General features: G+C 34.3%; 1 protein-coding gene across 5 annotated transcripts; it reads right to left on the bottom strand.

Annotated features, from left to right (window-relative positions):
• LOC109340885 (structural maintenance of chromosomes protein 3) lies at nucleotides 1,381–20,159 on the bottom strand. 5 transcript variants are annotated; one of them, XR_002106859.1, is made up of 31 exons: nucleotides 20,036–20,159; nucleotides 19,410–19,454; nucleotides 19,141–19,216; nucleotides 17,330–17,368; nucleotides 17,131–17,198; nucleotides 16,962–17,033; nucleotides 15,991–16,070; nucleotides 15,769–15,847; nucleotides 15,565–15,682; nucleotides 15,299–15,474; nucleotides 14,216–14,461; nucleotides 14,013–14,134; nucleotides 13,484–13,628; nucleotides 10,886–11,058; nucleotides 10,571–10,670; nucleotides 9,763–9,899; nucleotides 9,351–9,552; nucleotides 8,600–8,687; nucleotides 8,345–8,494; nucleotides 6,693–6,844; nucleotides 6,390–6,581; nucleotides 6,124–6,310; nucleotides 5,968–6,038; nucleotides 5,749–5,900; nucleotides 5,270–5,438; nucleotides 4,713–4,859; nucleotides 4,318–4,410; nucleotides 3,686–3,860; nucleotides 1,899–2,090; nucleotides 1,536–1,724; nucleotides 1,404–1,492 (listed from the first exon to the last, which is right to left on the bottom strand). XR_002106859.1 is itself a non-coding variant. In XM_019578651.1 (30 exons), the coding sequence occupies exons 2-29, from the start codon at nucleotides 19,422–19,424 to the stop codon at nucleotides 1,900–1,902; spliced, it is 3,615 nt and encodes a 1,204-aa protein (XP_019434196.1). In that variant the 5' UTR covers nucleotides 19,425–19,454; nucleotides 20,036–20,159; the 3' UTR covers nucleotides 1,381–1,724; nucleotide 1,899. The 5 variants fall into 5 exon arrangements, 4 of the variants coding, with proteins under 4 accessions (XP_019434196.1, XP_019434201.1, XP_019434210.1 ...); XM_019578651.1 differs by having other exon boundaries at nucleotides 1,381–1,724; XM_019578656.1 differs by having other exon boundaries at nucleotides 1,381–1,724; nucleotides 19,410–19,450.

Raw genomic sequence — 20,505 nt, 5'->3', positions numbered from 1 at the left:
CGCGGTTTTCACAGGTTAAGAAAGGATTTGATAATAATAAGGAGAAAAGGGAACTCTCATGGAAAAAAATGTTGGTTATGTAATAACACAAAGACAAGCCCCTTGAACAAGTGTACAATTTACACTGATGCTGTCTTTAACATTAGTGTACAATTTACTTGAATCTTAGGATTCGTGTGGGAAAATGGAGAGGGGAGAGTGAGGGGTGTTGTTTTGGAAGAAAACTGAGTCATTTCACAAGATAACAAGTTAATATTGAAAGGTGACACCAATGATCAAATTGAGCTATACCATATCCAAGAATCCTAAATACAATATAATCTTTTATGGATGATATTATCATACTCACGACTTGAAAGAAAAGAATTTAATAGGAAGGTAAAAATGTAGAGACAAATTTTAGAAAAATATTCATTTCATATAAATAGAGGTAAGATGGAATAAATGGAGCGTAAGTTTAGTAAAAGGTTGACAAACCCTAATGTCGAGATAAAAATTGGAAATCATATGATTCTTATATTTAAGTATTGGATAAATCACTGAAAAAAATTGTGGAAAATATAAATTATAAGATTCAAGTTTGTGAATAAAATGATAGTATTCCAACTCCAATGGTCATGTGATATATTAAGCAATGCCACTCATGTTTATCTTATTTTTTTACCACAACTATTAAAGTAACATTATTATGAGACTAAGTATCAAGTGATAAAAAGTTAACAAGAAAATAAGAAAATAGTGTTAGTAAATAAACATGCTAAACAAGATAATAAAATCATGCCTTAAATAATTTGAGCATATATTGAAGAGGCTCTAAAAACCACAAGGATTATAGATTAAATGGACATCAATTCAACATAGAGTTCAAGAAAAGAAATAGACAAAACAACTAGAAAAAGTTCAAAGATGGACAAGAACATAATTTATAAAAAAAATTATGGTTATGGTATCTTAAGGTTAAAAGGTGTTTTCGGACATTTCAGAAACCTTAAAAGTTAAAAAATTAAAATACACTTTACAAACATTAGGGATAAATTTTACGTGAACTAACTTTCGGGGTAAAGCACATACTTCCAAAAGTTTTTATTAGAAAACTTCAAAATTAGAATAAAATAAATTAATCTTGAATCAGTTGACACATGAATAAGGAGCCAGTGAAATAAATGTCTTCCTATAATTATGCACAATAAGAACATTAGTCAGAATTATGTTTTCTATAATTTTTAAGGACAGCTAAGATGAAGAATTGTTGACAATATGCTCTTTATTAATTAATATTAAATTCTGACACTAATCCGTGCTCTTTTACCAAGGGTCTTAAAATGTACCAACAAACAAATCAATTTTTCTATTCAGGAAAAAGCACAAGGATCAAAGACATATAAAAATGTGAGTAAGCTTTGGATAACATGCAAATTTATACATATATGAAACACTAAATTTAAAACATTGTATTAACAAACAGTACTCCAAGCTCTTACCATGAACAAACCTATGGTTACCACAACAAGCACAACATTTTGATGTTAACAAACTCAAATGAATTTACACAAATAGAGAGCAGGTGAGAAGCACTATTAGATTATATAAATCATAGGAATTGCAGGTTGAAGAATTAAGACAAACTGGAATTCAGAAGCACCTAACTCTTGAATGTCCCAGATGGACAACATCACAACCAGCCACGCCCCTTACTCCTCAACATGTCCTAGCATTAGCAAGACCTACAACCACAGCTATTATAAATTTGCTGGTACTTCTATGATACTATGATAGTGTTTTTCAATCTTTTCGCTCTTGTTGCTTTCTTTTTTATTGGCCCTCAAACAGCAGAGGGCATACATCACAATCATAAATATCATAAAGAGAAGTATAAGAGAGTTACAAGGTTCCCAAACCTTATTCAGCATTGTGTGTCTGATCGTGCTCAATGAATTCTAGTGCATCTTCCTTAGACACGACATTAACACGGCTGACCCGGTTTTTATGAGTCACTCCATATATCTTATCAGCAACTTTGACAAGCTCTGGGCGGAACGTTGTTGTGATAAATTGTGTGTTTGCTATGTCTGCCAGGCGTCGGATCATATCTATGGAAGTTAAGAATCCTCAAAGGCACAACAGTATAAAAGACACAACATGCCAATCATAATATAGTAAACATGAATGAACTTTCATATTTAAATAAATATCACCATAAGCCAATATCTCAATGTAAATAGTTCCCCACCCTTCTCCATTCAAAATGTACTGATTGCCAGTATAGATAAACCCTAAATAAGATCAAAAGAAACATGCTTGCTGTAAAGCAATAACCCCTCATTCTTAGAAAAAGGTCAAAGCTAAAATATACTTCTCTCAATCAAACATGCAATGATAGCCTTTAAAACTGATTTGAAATTATACTTCTCATACAAAAACAGTCTATTTTTTCATGTTCATGTATCCTACTTCTCTTCTAGTAGAAGTCTTCACTCAATTGAATAAACTAAATCATGCCATGAGGTGTGTTTGCCAACTAATACTTGAGGGAATGAAAAGAAACCAGAAAATGTGTCAGCATTTTCACTATGAACCTTGCCTAAAACAAAGAGCACATGCTTAAGCCTGTTGGAAGAAAAAAAGAATTGTCTAATGCACGAGGCTCTCACTCAGTGGAGTATAAGGAGGACAAAAGTATGTAGTCTTACCCTCGCAAGTGACAATGTTGTTTATAGGATTTGAACCCATGACGTCTAGGTCACAAAGTACGCAACATTACCATTTCGCCAAGGCTCACCTCTTATGCTTAAAGCCTATTGGTATTTAAAAAAATAATCCTTGCAAAACTGTGGATGACAAATAACCACTAAAATTTAAAAGCTTAAAGTTATTAGATGACAGGCACTAAAGACGAAGATTTAAAAATAAATGGGTGAAAAGTGAGCTTTGGTGTCTGGATCACTTGGTATATGAGGAATTCAACAAAACAAAGCCTAAGCCTTCATTTGGAAGGGTAGAAATAGAAGAGAAAGAGAGTGAGAGGAGAGAAGTTGAGGAGAAATATCTTCTTTCTCTCATTTGCTTTAGGAGAGAGTTTGAGGGAGGAGAGAAAAAAAGAAGAGGGTCCCACAAAATCTCTTTCTCCTCCCAAGTGAAGAGAAAATGAGAGGAGAAGAGAGACTCCGATCTATTGTCCCAAACTGTGTCTCAAACCATGTCCTGCACCAATAATATTAAAACAAAAAATAAAAAATAATAAACATTTATTTTTTTAATTGACATAAAATATTTTTATTGATGTTCGGCATGATTTGAAACATAATTTGGGACAACAAATCTTTATCCAGTGAAGAGTGGAGGAGAAAAATCAATTCTTTCTCTTCTTTTTTTATACAACCAAACAACACTAAAATCCATTCTATTTCTCATCTATTTCTCTCTTTTCACTCTCTTTCTCACATATTTCTTTCTTATTTTCTTTGCGCAACCAAACGAAGCATAAGAGCTAAATACCTAAGAGCTTTAACCTATTGGATGATAGCTACTTTTAAATCTCCAATGGTTGAAGACCTCCACCTTCAATATGCACTAGTATAATTTTATGGAATAAGCAATGGAAGATGTAGTATGCAGTAAACATCAATTAAAGAATTACACAGGAGTTAATTGGCATGACAAGAAGATAACATGATAAAATGGATACTTCCAACAGCAGTTCGGTACTGTGGATCCAGTGCTGCATCAATCTCATCAAATAGATAAAAGGGAGCTGGATCACATCGCTGTATGGCAAAGATAAGCGTAAGGGCAACAACAGTTTTTTGACCCCCAGACAACTGCTTCATGGACTGTGTCTCTCCTTGTCCAGTGAAAGAGACCTTCAAGGAATAAACATGTGCAGGAATGTCAGAAGTAATGTAAAATACATATATTGTTGTTAGGAAGGCAAACCAGCAATCATGTTCGGAGCAAAGCTAGGCCAACTGAATAAGACAGTATTACCCAACAAAAATGTAGAAGATTGAACACACATGTGCGCTTACAATCAAAGGGTCGGTGAACAGAGGACGGATAATATAATTTTCTGCTTTTGTTTATTTGTGCCAGGTAATGAATGTAAACTTTATCTAAATGACAAGCAGCATGAAAGAAAGGAAGCTATATCTCTGTATATATATACATGTTTTCCAACTGTGTTATTTTCTTATACTATTTTAAAAACAAATGCTCAAACATTTGTTTTTGACAGAATTGAAACCAAAACCTTTCTAGCACAAACAACAACTGAACTTATTGCATCAAAAAAAAATAAAGGCACAAGAAGAAAACACTTGCCTTTACTTTCACTCCAATATACTTCTCTACTCTCCCCTCTGGATTTGCTTCACGAGGACCATCCTCATCTTGATCATCATCATTATCATTGTCCTTAGAGAAAGGAATCAGAATACACAAATACCAATCAAATACAAAGAAAAAAAATCTCTCAAGAGATTCCTCGCACAAAGTTTACAAATGCAAAGAAATAAAGCGAGAAACCTAGATAAAAAGTACCATAAAAATAGTAAGAAATCAGTGTGACATAAATGTCAATAAATTCATAATGTTAAATGTTGATAACTGTTTTAAAGCATGAAACCCAGATAATAAGTAAGAAAGCATCATCTTCTTAACAACTAATGTAGCCACAAGAACTAAGCAGACCAGGAAATTATTTAACCATCACAAACCTTCTTCTTCATCATAACCAGATGGCCATGTCCCCCCTGGACAAGTTCAGAAAATACTTCTCGAAAATGCCTAGCAACACCTTTGAAAGTCCGTTCAATTGATTCATCCTTCCGTTGATCTAATACTGATATTAGCTCTCTAATTTTCTGCAATTACCCAATGACAGAATTCAAAACAGTTGGTGATTTTGGATACAACATTGTCCCAATTGCAAGATTTGCCACTGCAACAGTCCTAGACTAATAGTCAAACTTAAACCAGAATAAAAGTTAAAATTCCATCACAGACAATAAAATGGAAACTCAGCAAGACAAATATACTATGAAGAAAATAAGTTATTACTTTTTCCACACACAGGTGGGTTGTTAACAATATATAATTGAGGGATGTAGCAAAGAAGCAAGAATCTTAATATGGTATGAAAGATTAGTTGCTCCAAACCCTTTTAGATAATAAAATTGAAGCAATGTATATTAAGCAATTTAGCCATAAGAGACTTTTGTGTAGTTGGAAACAATTAAAAAGAACTTTCCCAACTGAAATCCAGGCAGAGTACCTCATCTCCTGCATCAAGTTCAGCTTGCCTTTTCTGAAGTTCTTCTCGTTGTTCTGTAAAATTTATGTATTGGTCAAGTGCTTTCTTGTTTACATGACTGAACTGCTGCAGTTGCTCATTGCACCTGTGCAGCATTTTATGCAAATCTTTGATGTTTCTCCGTTTGTACCTATCATTTTTAATGATAAAGAAAGAGGGCTAAATAAAATTAGCTAAAACCAAAGTACAGAATATCACAATTTGCATACAATTACTCAAGCATTCAGAAAACCTATTAACCTTTTCAAGGGTAATTAACTGACTGAGCTACAGAAACTAACTAGTCTAGTTCGAGCATAAGCTAACTAAACCAGCTATATAGCTAACAGCTACAGTTTACTCTCATACTTCTAGAATATCTTTCTAGTTTTTCTAACCTTCTAAAATAATTCATTTTATGCTTGTCAAATAATAATAAGAAGCTGCAAGAGAAGCCTTACGCCTCAAAAGCATCTGATGTCAACGGACCCAATTCCCTTATTTTCTTGGTATACTCGTCTTCTTTAGAAGAATATATATTTTTTTTACTCAGCAATTGCTCTAATTCTTTTGCTTCTTCCTGAAGTCTTCTTTCATAATCATCCTCCAAAGACTGCAGCCAAAAGTTGTCAGCACTGATAGCACAATGGAAAAAAATATATCTAGCAATCAGTAACTACCTTCAATTTATTCATTTCATCTTTGATCTTTTTAATTTGGCTTGTCCTATCCTTTATACTTTCAGAAACTCCTGAGGAAGATAATTGGGTTAAACACTGAACTACAATTTTTGCTCCAGGGTATAGATGTAAGACAATATTTATTGAAGGTATCACCTCGAAGCTGCGTTGTTGCATCATCAACCAATTTTTTAGCAGAACTAAGTTCTTCTTTACCCTTCAATTCAACATCATCATCCAAAAAATCAGCATCCACAGATGATATTACAGCCTCCAACTCTTGCTTTCTTCTCCTAAGGTTAGTCGTTAGATTAGTTTCCAGCTCTGATTTCCGAGTTTCAGTCTGTCAAATTTAAGTTGAAGTAAGGAAATTAGCCCTGTGAAGATTATGAACAGCAATACAATATAATTCAATCAATAACCTCAACACGATCAGCCTTGCAAGCAACAAGTTTCTCTTTAAGATCTTTGATTTCAGGATTCAAATCTGACAAAAGCTTTTTTTCCTCTAGTGTTAAATGATCAATGAGCTCCGTGCCCATCTCAGCTTGTTTCACTGCCATACTAGCCTTGAGCTGGTCAATCTGATTCTGGACATCCACAAGTGACTTCTCCTACAAGCAATTAAGAAAAAGCATAAGAGGATTCACCCGTAAAAAATTCCACAACAAACTGCTAACAGGATAAAAGCTCCCTGGGGGTAATTATGTATATATAATACAAACCTTATTTGCAATTGCTTTAGAAACCAATTGCTTCTGCTTGTTAGCATTAGCAATGTCCTGCTTAAGCTGCTCCACTTCTGATTTGTCATGAGCGCGTTTGGCATCAATCTTCTGCTGCTCGGTAACAATTTTTGTGATTTTATCATCTACCTGTGAGACTAGTTCAGTGAAAACAAAACTATTGGAGGAAATGGTTCCAGGACAAGGAATAAAACAGGCTTTAGATAAGTCATTCACAAAACTAATGAACCTATGGCACTACATGCTATATAGTCAAAAACAAAAGGAGGATGTCCTATAACATTTTTAGGTTAAGATGAATAAATCACCTACAGCAAAATCAAACCATCAACAAATGAACAAAATGAAGGATGTGATAAATAAACAAAAGGTATCCCGGATAATAGAGTCCAAAGAGTTATGGAACTTCAATGAAGGCTTATGGAACCAACAAATTACAGTAGCACAAGTTATATCCAACTGCCCTCAGTATAAAACATTAAAACCCAGGTAGAGCCTCTCTAAGGCCCTGATTGATTTGTGTTTTTTATTTTCAAAACAATTTTGTAAAAAAATTGAAAACTATCTTCAAAATAAAAGGGGGTAGTCTAGTGCACGATACTTCCACCTAATGGGGTCTAGGGAGGGCTAAATGCATGAGGCTCTCACCTTGTGGGGTCTGGCGAAGGTAGATATATACATAATACATTGGGCAAGTGGAGAAGTTGTTTCCATGTATTTTCAAAACAACATCCAAGCCTTTATCCCACTAGGTGGAGAAAAATGATTATCCTAGCGGCGACATTTGCCATACTTGTGGGTGTAATTCTAGAATGGTTCCCACAGGCCACATTGCAGTAGGAACAGGTATTTCCAGAACAAAGAGGATAAAAAAATTGTTTGAAAATGTTGTTTTAAAAACAACTTAAAAATTAAAATTATCCAAAAAAAGGCGGCCCGATGCATGAGGCTCTCGCCTATGGAGTCTGTAGAGGGTATATATATGCAGTCTTACCCTCGCAAGCTACGAGACAGTTTTTATGATATAAATTATCCAAGAAATAATTTTAAAGTTATTAAAAATCAAACTCTCAATTCTTCATCTCCTGTGTGGGCAACTATACCCAACTAGCCCTGGCCATATCTGCTTCTCCCAACCATATCTATTCAATTCAAACCCCAATGCTTAGTAAGTCGTAGCCATTATTCTCTACTTCCACCCAGTGTTCACCTAAGCCCAACACCGCCAACCCAATTTGTAGTGCCAAACCACTATTCTCCACGGCACCACTGTTGTACACAAAACCTCGCTTGCTCAGTCATTCACCGAATAAGCCTTCCTCCACATGTCTGACGCTATGAACTATCTCCTTCCTATATACGACCTCCTTGGGCACAAATATGCATAACTATACATAATGTGAGTAAATCAAAAACAAAACAAGAGATATTGCAATTGGGGACAGATTACCAAACTGTTTCCTCTCTCCACAGTCAGCTTTTTTTCAAATATTTGATCAGCTGATTCAGGTGATACTCTGGATTTATTTTCTTTTATTTCCTCTGGTTTTTCTATACCTTTAATAAATTATAATTTAAAAGAGGGAAAAAACAATAAAAGAATGTTAATAAAAACAAGTGTAAAAGGATATCTTTTAGATGGGATCTAACTTCATTCAACTGAACCTCTCTCTCGTAAATATTGTCTTCATTCTGCTTGATGATATTCATAAACTTCAATTTTGATCGCCTGTGATCGTAAAATCCTCCAGTCATACTACCTTTCTTGCTTACTTGATCACCTGTAATGAGATAGACAACAATTTGTCAAAAGGTAATACACATTGCCAGGCCAACCAGATCATGTAGAGTTGTAGACAAACAATGAAAAGAGTTTCTGAGCCAACCTTCCAATGTTATGCAGTCCAGACCATCATTACGAGCAACCCTTGAAGCCACATCCAGATTCTTGCAGATCACTGTTCTAGCAAATACCTTACGAGAAATACCAAAAGTGATGTTATGAGATATGCAAAAGATTTATTTATATATTTAAGAGGATACTATCAACTAATTAAGAGAATATGCAATTCTAAATCTACGTTTTAAGATTCCTTGTTTGAAAGAAATAGGCAAACACATGGCCACCAGCCTATCTATTACTACAGTCCTGTTAGAAGAATCTCCCAAAACAATCATCTACGAAGCTGTTCAAGTCAAATGTCTTGTCTATTGCATATTCTCTTAGCTGTTTGAATGAAATAGACAAACACATCACTACCAACCTATCTATAACTATAGTCATGTTAGAAGAATCTCCCAAAAAAATCATCAATGAAGCTGTTCGACTCAGATGTCTTGTCGATCTCATTGGCAGCATTCCATTTTACCCAGTCAACCTTTTGCACAAAATAATGACAGAGAACCTCTCATTTAATCAATCATGTTACAAGTTAATTGCATTATTCCATTATCTTGGTTGTTAATTCTAAAATATAAGTAATCTTATTGAATAGAAATTTTACACTAACCTATCTATTACTTAGCATATAATTCCCCTCTAGTTTCAAACACTTCACAAAAATATCAAATAGACCAAAACCTAAAGATGTGGTGCCCATGTGTATTTGAAAAGGTGACATCTTTGTAGAAGCTAACCTGGCTAAATGCGGGTGTATATTCATGTTTAAAGTTCAACTTCTTTAAAAGAGGTATGACATCAGAACTCTGTGGATAAGTAATGCGTGGAGCCTTCACTCTGTTAAGAGGAATAAATGTAACTCGTCCGCCTTTCTGTGAATTAAGATGTCTAATTATCTGGGTAGATGTCTCATCATTATCAACAACCACGTGAAATAAGCTGTTCAGACACAGGTTAAATAAAAATATTAAACCTTATGTGCAAACATTAAAACAGTAAGATACAAGTCCAAGAAACTAGAGCTAAAAAATGATGGAACTATGGATGTGATACCCCCCCACCCCCCACACACACACACACACACAAAAAAAAGTCTATGAATGTGACAAATGGAGATGTACATTATAGGAAATATCAGGGAACAATGACCTGTTTCCAGCAGTAACTTCAACTGCAGTGAAAAACTTCTCATCGCAATTCAGCAACTCCATAATTGGACCATGAACTCCAGAAATCTTATACTCCCTGCATATCTTCCGAACTGAATTCAACCCTCTTCTGACATCCTGAACGTTATATAGTGGAAATCATTGTGATAAATTAAATGTCAACCTTACCCCAAAATAAGTCAATAGAAATAACATCTTCAACTGGACAGATAATGCTATCTTCCACTCTTTTCTCAAACACTGATGTACTCTCCATTGCTTATATCATTGCAAAGGGCTTATGCCTTCGCCCAAAGAAACACTAAATTTTCATGTACAGAACCAAAAAAGAATGATCACAATGACATCCTTAACTTACATCATCGTCAAGTTCTTTACTTTTTTCCTTTTCTATTTTAAAAACTCATTACCTGATAGTTTCATTTTATTACTGTATAACCTTGTGTTACAAAAGACAACCCTGGAGTCCTATTTCTACTAATGATAGAATATAACATAATTATCCATGATGGCATATACAATCTTGATATGATTACCTATAATGACAGGATCAATGCTAATAAAGTCAAAGAAATAAAATTTATGATATATTTCAAGATACCCCCTCAACTTAAAGCCTACTCAGCCTTATGCTTTTTACATGAAAACAATATAGTATAAAGCACAGAAGACAGCGCACACAGGGTGAAAGATGCACAGCCCAAGATGTATCATGACAGCTATCTTGATCCTTGAATCTAACAAACTAAGAAAAAAATGTTTTCAAAGCTAAAAGATGGATTACTCACACCAGGAATTGCATGATCGAGGCTCTTTTCAGCCTTCTCCTTTTCTGCTCTCAGCTTATCAATTTCAGCAGTAAGTTGATTCTCTTTGGCCCATAGGGACCTACAATATCTCAGTGAAATATCATAAGCAATATTTTCATGACCAAAAAAATAAGAAATGATATACATTAACCATGTTTCTCCCTTTTGCTTCTGTTAAAGGGGACACCCAATCCCCCACTTTCTTCATAATATTTCTTCCTAGTCCCTAATAATATCTCCTACTGTTCCAGAAAAAAATGAAAATATATAAAGGATAAGAAAAGATATATGTACTTCCTCTCGTCATGCAAATTGTCTCTTTGTTCTTTATGATGATTAAACCCTTCACGTGATTTTGTAATGAGAGATTCCAATGTAGTAATCTCTGACCTACGACTCATAATGCACTCATCACACTCATGTAGCTGACCATTAAGCCGGTCAATTTCTTCCATAAGCTTTTGCTCCTGCAGCCCAATACAACAATTGAAAAGGGAGAAAAAGTATCCGTCAATAAAAAGAAGTGCATAGGAAAAATCCATTGTGCCCTAAATGAGTTACTCATCTAGACAGAGTGAGGAACAATTAAAATAAATACAGTTTTTTAATAAAGAAGTATTATTAAGAACAAACAAAGAAGCACATCAAGGTGAGAATAAGGTATCCTCAAGAGCCAAATAAAATAACTAGGGAAACAAGGAGAATGAAGTGCTATAGCTGTATTCTTTGCAAACCAAATAAGGCAATACCCTACAAAAAACCATCGGTCGAGCACCAGAAAACATTATAAACATAACCTATCTCAAAGATGTGTGCTATACTGCTCAAGTCAAATGATAGCAAAGATTGCATTGTGCTCTGCCACAAAATTTTACTCTTATTTCGCCAAACCTGTAAAACAACTAAAAAGCCAGCTAAAACTGTTCAAGGGTCATAGGCAAATCCAGGACATAGCCAAAAACCTCAAAAAGGTTATCAAAAGAGAGGCTGCATGACAAAAATAAGTGTTTTGCTGTTTCTTGATTAGTAATAAATGCCTATGTGGGGTAGAGCAGATTGAGGCCTTCACCTTGCAGCATTGTAGAAAATCATTTGTGTTAAGCTGGTTAAGTATTAAGAACTGATGTCCAAACAAAGGACTTCACCTTAGAGAAAGCTTTGGACTTCCTACTAGTGTTGTTAAGTTGTAACTTTTTGGTTGCAACAAAAGTGAGTAAGAAACAGGAAACAGATTTAAAGCTGAATAAAGTACAAGGGACCAGAGTTTATGTAGCAGTGCAACACAAACAGAGATTAACAACAAGCAAATAAAAAAATAATATTGGAAGTCATGTTAAAGGATGTCAACTGCATCAGGGCTAATAATTAAGATCAAATATCTTCATAAAATATCATTCTCAGACAAATACAATATCAATATAGTAATCGAAGCACCATGGTTTCAAATTGCCGACCACATCATTCAATGTGGCCGCAACATTGCAGTTGCGGTGACCACAGTAAGGGCATTACCCCACAATTCCCGGGTGGTTTGAATCACAAGTAATGCAGTCACATCGAACCGCATTCAAAACCAAATTTTCCATCAAAAAAATCACACCATAGTCACAGTGGCTACAACCACAGATGGGTCCCATAGTTAGACATGCAGAGAAACTGCTCAAATGATGGTATTGTAATTGTTTTTGGTGGTGAGGATTAACTAATTGAAAGGTTCTTTCATCTTCTTCTCTAATAACATTTAATCTGTAATGCAGAAAAAACCATGATAGTTAAAATCGAGATTTTCCTTAAGATCGGGAGGGGTGTCAAGGATTGTAAACATAGGATTGTAACACAACTTGGAAGATCTTACTTGTTAATATATACATAGAAACTCATACATATAATAGGTTAAATTATTAAATAAACCAATGTTTAAAAGAATAAGATTAAGCTAGTAAAAAACCCATATTACAACCCAATCTTTATTTTTTGATATGCTAACTAAATAGGATAAATTAGTAAAAGAACCAATATTTTGAAGAATAAAACTAAGATTGTAAAAAAACTCATATTACATCCTAATCCTTATTTTTTGATATGCTAGCTAAATAAGATACAATAGTGAAAGAACCAATATTTTAAAGAAAAAAACTAAGATTGTAAAAAAGCCCCAAAACTATATCTTTTGATTTGCTAGCTAAATAGGAAAAATTAGTAAAATAACCAATATTTTAAAGAATAAAACTAAGATTGTAAAAAAAGCCCATGTTACAGCCCAATCCTTATTTTTTCCCTAGGGTTGCCAATTAGGGTTTCCTAACTTTCCCTTCAGTAATTTCTGTTTCTGTTCCTCCTTTCATTTGAAACACACCATGGCTGCTACCTGCTGGATCTCACGACCAAAAGGTTCAGTGGTTTTTTTGCTGTATGTTCCTCTCTTTCTACTTCCTTCATGCATCTAACGAATCAGTACAAGAAGTTTGCTGGATTGAGAGAGAAGGGAGACGATTGAAAGAGGTAGAGAAGGATGAATATGGGATCGACGGGATCGTCGTTTCCACCTTTCCTACGCTCCAACACGACGATCCCACACGATCTCACGCAGGCATGCCCAGAACTGAGATCGAGCACAGGTTGGGGGTTGAAGATCATAAGATCGGACGATCTCACAAGTAAGATCGCAGTTTTGACTACCATGGAAAAAACATGCAACATAGAGCAGAAATATCATTCTGTCATCACCATTAAAATTTATAGAAAACAAGGGTAATAACCTAAGGAAAAGCAGAAACCTTAAGGCGTGAATCATTATTCATTATTTACAGAAAACAAAGGCAATAACCTAATGAAAAGCAGATACCTTATGCCATAATCTATTATAGGTCATACAGATAAATGAATACTTGCCTGCCCTGTGTTAGAAGAAAGCACTCCTTTAAGATCCTCAATCTCCTTTTGAAGCCACTTATCACGAGCAGCTTTGCTTGAAAACTGGGTTGCTCGCCCTTGTTTTTGGTAAAGTATACTAAGTTGCTTTTCACGCTCCTTTATTCTGAGTTATAACCAATTATTTATTTGTGAGAAATACTTGTTAGAGTCCGATTAAAATTCCCAAATATGAAAGAATAAATTACATTGCTTCAAATACAGGCACATGCGCCTACAATCTGTAAACATGAAATGCAAAAGTTGAGATTTGTAAAAATCTTCACAAACATGTAAGATAAAAATATTTCACAACCCTCCAAGATAGCTGATCTAGATTATATTATTCATTGTTCAATGATAAAAACAACAAAATACAATATTAACCACCTATAGAAGATTGCAGTTTCTAGAGAACACAAATGTCAAAAAGCCTGAATGTGTATTGGAAGAGTTGCATACAATCTACTTTATTGAAGCATATTGGTAGACAAGTACAATGATAGCATACCGCTTCGTAATTGCACTTTCTTTCTTAATTTGATCCTCATATGAAGGACTGATCTTGTCCAGTTCATTCATTGAGTCTTGAATTTCTTTCTCAAGTGTCCCGAGTTGTTTTACAGCATCTTCCTGAAAGCAAATAGTTACAAAATGGATAATTTGTAGGAACATCCCACTTAAAAGAACTCATATATGGATTTTATATAGTACTTTGGCTTTTCTATTTCCAGAGATCTTGTCCTTTAGATCTTTGACATCAAGCTCAAGCTCTGTGTGCTTCTTTAATGCCTCTGTTCGTCGTTTTTCTATAACTTCTTTCTCTTTGTTAAAGTTATTAAGTTCTTTTGTTACATCTTTCAATGTATTCTCTAAATCTTTGGATTTCTCATGTGCATCAAGCACATCATTATACATCTTCGCCGATGTTTCAGAAATCTTGGCTCGAGCATCTTCTATCTGAAACATGAGTGACAAGCATACAAGTACAGGCATCAGAAATAAAATATTTCATAATTCTAAAAGGTAAAAACTAACAAAGGGATTTACGAAGTCTGCATAAGTATATATTATTTGACAGACACTATTATGATTGACATAAAAAGGTCAATGGATAAATAAGAGTTTTCTATTCAAAACTGCAAGTAATTTTACCAAGTATTATTCCATTTTGTTCACACCAGATGTTAGGAACAGGCCAAATTGGGACAATATACAACAGAAGAAATAAGAATGGCCCTCTGTTAGTTCAGCCTAGTTAGTAAGTACAGTTGAAAGTAACAGTTGCTTAACAGAATCAGTTGCATGAATATTAGCTAATAGGTTAGAAGTGAATACATAGAGAAGGAACAGAAGGGGAGGATTCAGTTTGTCAGTTGTGAAATTGGTAGGGAGAGACTCAGGCTCTCGTAATCCTTAGGTGTACATTGTATCAGATTCTTTCCACAGTTTTGGGTACACCACTCCCAAACCTAGACCTATAATCCATAAACAAAACCACTATTCTTCATTTTTCTCTCTCTCTCTCTGAGCCAGTTTCTATCACAACAGCGCTGACACACTGTAAAGAATAGAACCTTTTCGCTGCACAAATCAAGTGCCTGCCAAAACTTAGTACTACATAAATCCAACAACAAATATGGGAATTGAAGCATAAGTATATTAACAGAATAAATAGAAAATTAAAAAATATTGTATTTACCATTCAAACTACACTTGACACTAAATCCAAATGATAGACCACATCAGCACAGTAAGAAATAGTGCAAATAATTATAAATGTGGTACATATATAACCTCTGTAAGTTTTTGCTGAGCATCTTGAACTTCCTTGTTATAAATAGCATATTCCAAGGATTTTCTTTGCTTGTCAAGCTGTTGATATTTTCTTAGTTCCTCTTTTTCCTCATCTAGCTCCTTCAACCTCTCATCCAAATACTGTACAACTTGAATTATTTGCTTTCTTTTATTACCTGTCTAACAGGGAAATGTGTGAAGATAAAATCAATAACAAGACTAATAAATAATACACTAAAAAATAGATAACTAAAGAGAAAACTTGCCTGTTTCCTGCATTATTTTCAAACTTTCACGACGCCTCTCCTCATAAACTCTGGTACCACCAATTTCTTTCAGCAAATCCAATCGCTCAGAGTCTTTCATTAAGGTAAGTGAAGCAATCTATAGAATAGTGAGAAAGAATAAATTTAGAAGTCCGTCTAAAAATGACAAATAGGAAACTCCAAACCAAGTTTATGCACCAATACCTTTCCTTGTTGTACAACATAGTAAGGATTTGAGCGAGAGAACCCAGCACTCTCCAATAAATTCATTACTTCAGTTTTTCTGCACAATGTTTGCCATTTTTATTTAACAACTAAGATACTACTGATAGGGCCCAAAAGCGTAAGATAAAATATTTGTGTTTTTTCAATTATTAAAGAAGAATGTATACTATGTGCTCAAACAAGTTAATCTATTATACTCACGTTATGTGTTTTCCATCTAGAAAATACTCATCTTTTTTTGCACCAATAGTCCGTCGCAAGCGCACTTCCTCCTTGTCAACCTAATCAGTGGCACAGAGAGATACTAAGATAATGCAAAGAAACAAAATGTTGCAAATAAGTGGTTATGGAACATAAACCACTCGTCTGAACAGAGAAAGGGAAATTGAAGCTATGTATACGTCACATCAGCAAGGACTGACACCAAGTTTTCACTTACAACCTTAAAAAAGGATAATTGACATAAAACAAGTATATGAAAATGAAACTGTACTAAAAGAATCTGACATCAAAATAAAAATATTCAAAAATGAAACAAGAATATTTAAAATTATGTCAAGGCTAGCAGAAAGTATTTAACATCAAAACCCATAAGATCGGCGCCAGGACTTTCAAAAATGGAATTGAGAAGAACATTAATCAATATAGAAAATTAGGTAAGTATGGCAAAAAATTTAAAGGATAAAAAACATAATACTCATCCAGTCATCACAATCTTAATTTACCCAAAACTAAAAAATTTCCCTTTGCCTACATGCTCACTTCTCCATATAGATTGAGCAGTATAGCCACTAATATGCACTCATTAGCACAACACAAGAAAATAAATACACAACGAACCATCACAACATGAAAGATAGAGATTATAAATAGCAAAAAGAAAGGTGACTAATTAGCAAAACCCATGAGAATATGCTCCATAACAGCCACTAGGCAATTTATTCTGTGATTGAAATAGAATAACTGTCAAATAAGGCTATACTTTCCTCACCATGGCAATCATGAACTTGCTATAAACTGTTTACTACAAAAAAATAGCATCATTATTTCATCTAGACCTAAAAGAAAATATGCATTGAGTGATGTTTAAACAAAGTTTAAAAAACAATTACAAATTTGGAAATTATCCTCCTTCTGCAACTTACTGGAAAAAGAAATTATCAAATCATTACCGGGATACGGTTGTCTGAATTATCAAACACAATCTCCACAAATGCAGATACAACCTGGTGTCCAGCTCCTTCCTGTGTAGAGAATAATTCATGTAAGCATAATCAAATTCTAGAAATGATTAATAAAGGGTGAGAACCAGAAGTTGGAATAAAAGGAACTGTGCCATACATGGAGTAGTGCATGTCTATCCTCATTGCGTAGGTTCTGAAATAGATCACTTAAAACAAAACGAATGGCTAGATACAAAGGGGAAAGAGCAGTAGATCATAGGTCAGAGAGATCAAATTTCAGTTACTTTTCAAATAATAAATCCAGGCAGACTACATAGAGTGGTATCAGAAAAAATGAGGACTTTCTTAGTTCTTACCATGGAAGAAGTTTGTCTTCCCAGATCCATTAGCTCCAACTGAAAAAAAGAGTTGATTTTAGAGATTATTAATGTTAAAAACAAATATCACCAACATTAATTGATCTAAACGTAAATAGTGAAATCCATAATCAACTTCACATTAAAGCAATGTAATGAAGAAAACAATGCAATAGAATATCAGAACAAGCAAAAATGAAGCAATAAAGTGATCAGAGAATGCACTGCTATAAAACAATTATACAACCTAGAGCTTCATGTGAAAGAATGGCTAATTGCAAAGCAGTCAAATATGGCAATATTCTGCTATGATTTTAAACAACGACCAAGCCTTAATCCGACTAGGTTGGGTTAGCTTATGCTATGGTTTTTAATTTCAAAATTAAAATCTGTGTTAAGTCTCCCTGACTGTGTTATTTCTCCTTAATTATTTTACAGATCACATATATTGATACATCTATTCTTACTCCTCTCAATGAATTCTTACTAATGCACCTAGAAGACTTCTTAGATAAACTTGTGAGTTTGAATCCCTTCTTTATTTGCTTCACTTGATTTATGTCTCTTCTTCAGTGGATAGGAGGATTTAGACCCTCATTTTGACTGGTTTTATTCGTGTAGTAAATACTAGTCTCTCACTCACTCCTCGTATAGGGATAAATTTATATCAGTAGCACTCCAAGGACTTGGTAAATGAAAAGTTCCCTTCAACTCAATGCCTTTAATTTAGATTTTTGACAGCAATAGTCACCTATTTTGGTGTTTCAGACGGTTCTCTTCTTCATGAAGTGGTATAGGCAGGCTTCGCTTTCTTAATGACTTTCCTTTTTTTACCTTCTTGTTACTCCAAAGACAATACCCTAGCATTGTCTTTTGTACTTCTCTTCCTGTCTAATAAAATTTTATTTTATCCAGACAAGGGGAAAAAAGGAATGAAAGAACTGTAGCATTCAACTTCTAAACTATAATGATTAATTATTATGATACTACAAATAGGTTTTCACACACAGTAACATATGTATGTATATACATCTAATACGTAGTTCATCGCTGAGGGGCGGAGAACTTCGTCTCTTCCACACGACATGGCAGCCAATCACAGAGCAGAAGGCTGTCGCTCCCAATCGCAGTGAAATGACAGAGTTCATAACAGCTCCTTTCTGAAATGTAAACCCTAACTAAAAACAAGTGAGAAGTCTATTTTGCCCTTCATAAAACACATTAAAAGCCTATTTTTATGTTTTCGGTCATTTTGCCCTTCGTGTTCACACATTAAAAGAGCAAGAGAGGAACAAGACCAAACCCTCGACGATTTTCAATGATTTCTGGTGTTTTCCAGACACACCATAAGTTTGAATGTTTAATTAGTTACTTGAAGTCGTAGAGGCTTAAACATATTTTGACAGTTAGTATGATGACATGTCTTGAATTTGGATTTGAATGTTTGACTATTAATTATGTCTTTTATCTGGTGTTTTAGTATATTTTAGCATACACATATATGAGGTATAAATTACTCATTTTCCTTTCACTGTAGCATCCATTCTGCTGTAGCATTTTTGGGGTCAGGCACTACGCTCTTCCGGGATTGAGTCCCTAGAAGTGTGTATGAATAAAGTATATGCAAATGCATCAACATAACATACAAACAAAAAATCGACAAAAACAGTTCATTTCACGTTGCCTCAACTTTGTACTTCATTCATCTGCCATTGTGTCATGATGGCAACGAAATGACCACATCATGCATTTCAAAGGATAATCCTAAAAAATAGAAAGAGGCATCTAAAGCTTTTCAGCAAAATCATTACCGACGCAGTTAACTTTAGAACTGAAAGGCTCTGTTGCAACTTGCTCTTTGTAGCTCTTAAAGCCTTCAATCACAATCTGGAAGAAGAAACAACAAACACGTCCAAAAAATTTAATTTCGGAGGTAACTGGCTACAAGTAGCAAAATTACATCGGGTATTTGAAAGAGGGTCATCTTTGCAATAAAGATATGTAATTTAACCATATCTACCAAATTAGATCACTTCGGTAAACAAATAAATAAATAAAATGCACTTCAAACTGCAACTACCTGCTTAATGTGCATCTTGAAATGATTATAAGCTCATAACCCTACCTATTACAAAAAAAATAATATGCATCAATCACATTAGAAAGTAGAAAAAGCCAAAGCAGAGTAATCTATATGTAAAGGATAAGGTGCCATCACAACAGAATTTCGAAAATCACTTCCTTCATAAGAGAGCAAGATTAACACAGAACCAAGTGAAGCTAAATTGTTCACTACACTACATTTATTGCGATGTCAGATATAAAAACACCAAATTCCAACACGGCGTGATTATAAAGCAGAATCAATAACTACGTGAAACTAAGCATGCTCTCAACAACAATAATAATCATGCTATGCTATTTTGGCATTGAAACCAGAAAACAGATCTACAGCTCAAAATCACGGCATGAAATGTGGCTTAACGTTTTAGCAGCGAAATCAAGCATCGTAAGAAGGAATTAAAAGAGAAAAAAACTACTACAGAAACCGTTTTAGGGTTTAAAAAAAGTTTTGAAGAAAAGTGAGAATGGGAAAATAGTTAGAGAAAAAAGAAGCGTTGGTGAAATTTATTCCTTAAAGTTTATATGAAGTTGAGGAGAGAGAGAGAGAGAGAGAGAGAGAGAGAGAGAGAGAGAGAGAGAGACCTGAGAGTGAAAGAAGGTTGAGTAACAATGGAGAAAATAAGTTGGAAAAAATGTTTCCGCTAAAATATGTGATTTTGGGTGCGAAGGATAAGCTGTGCGCTACATGGGTTAACTTTAGCCTCGTGAGGTTCATTAGGGAATGTCTTAAAATGTTTGGAGGGTTATGGTGCACACTTCTCAACACAAGTCAAATGATAGCACTCACAAAACTATATATAGTTGTAAAGGAAAATTTCATCTATTATTTGAAAAGTTGTAAAACTCAAAATCATCTTATATGTTAAAGTAATGGTGAAACTATTTCTTTAGGTTTTTTCGTATTAATTTGAATTTTTATTTTTTTAGTGATTAAATTGGTACACTCGACAAGATTTAAAAATCAAAGTGTTTATTTACTCTACATTTTCTATACTATTGATTCTCATTTTAAGTGAACTTTTGAGTGAAACCATTCGATGCACTTTTTTGAA

This window comes from Lupinus angustifolius, chromosome LG02 (genome assembly GCF_001865875.1).
Source record: "Lupinus angustifolius cultivar Tanjil chromosome LG02, LupAngTanjil_v1.0, whole genome shotgun sequence".
Lineage (NCBI taxonomy): Eukaryota > Viridiplantae > Streptophyta > Magnoliopsida > Fabales > Fabaceae > Lupinus > Lupinus angustifolius.
Note: the sequence above shows the minus strand (reverse complement) of the source record. Positions and strands in the feature narration are given on the sequence as shown.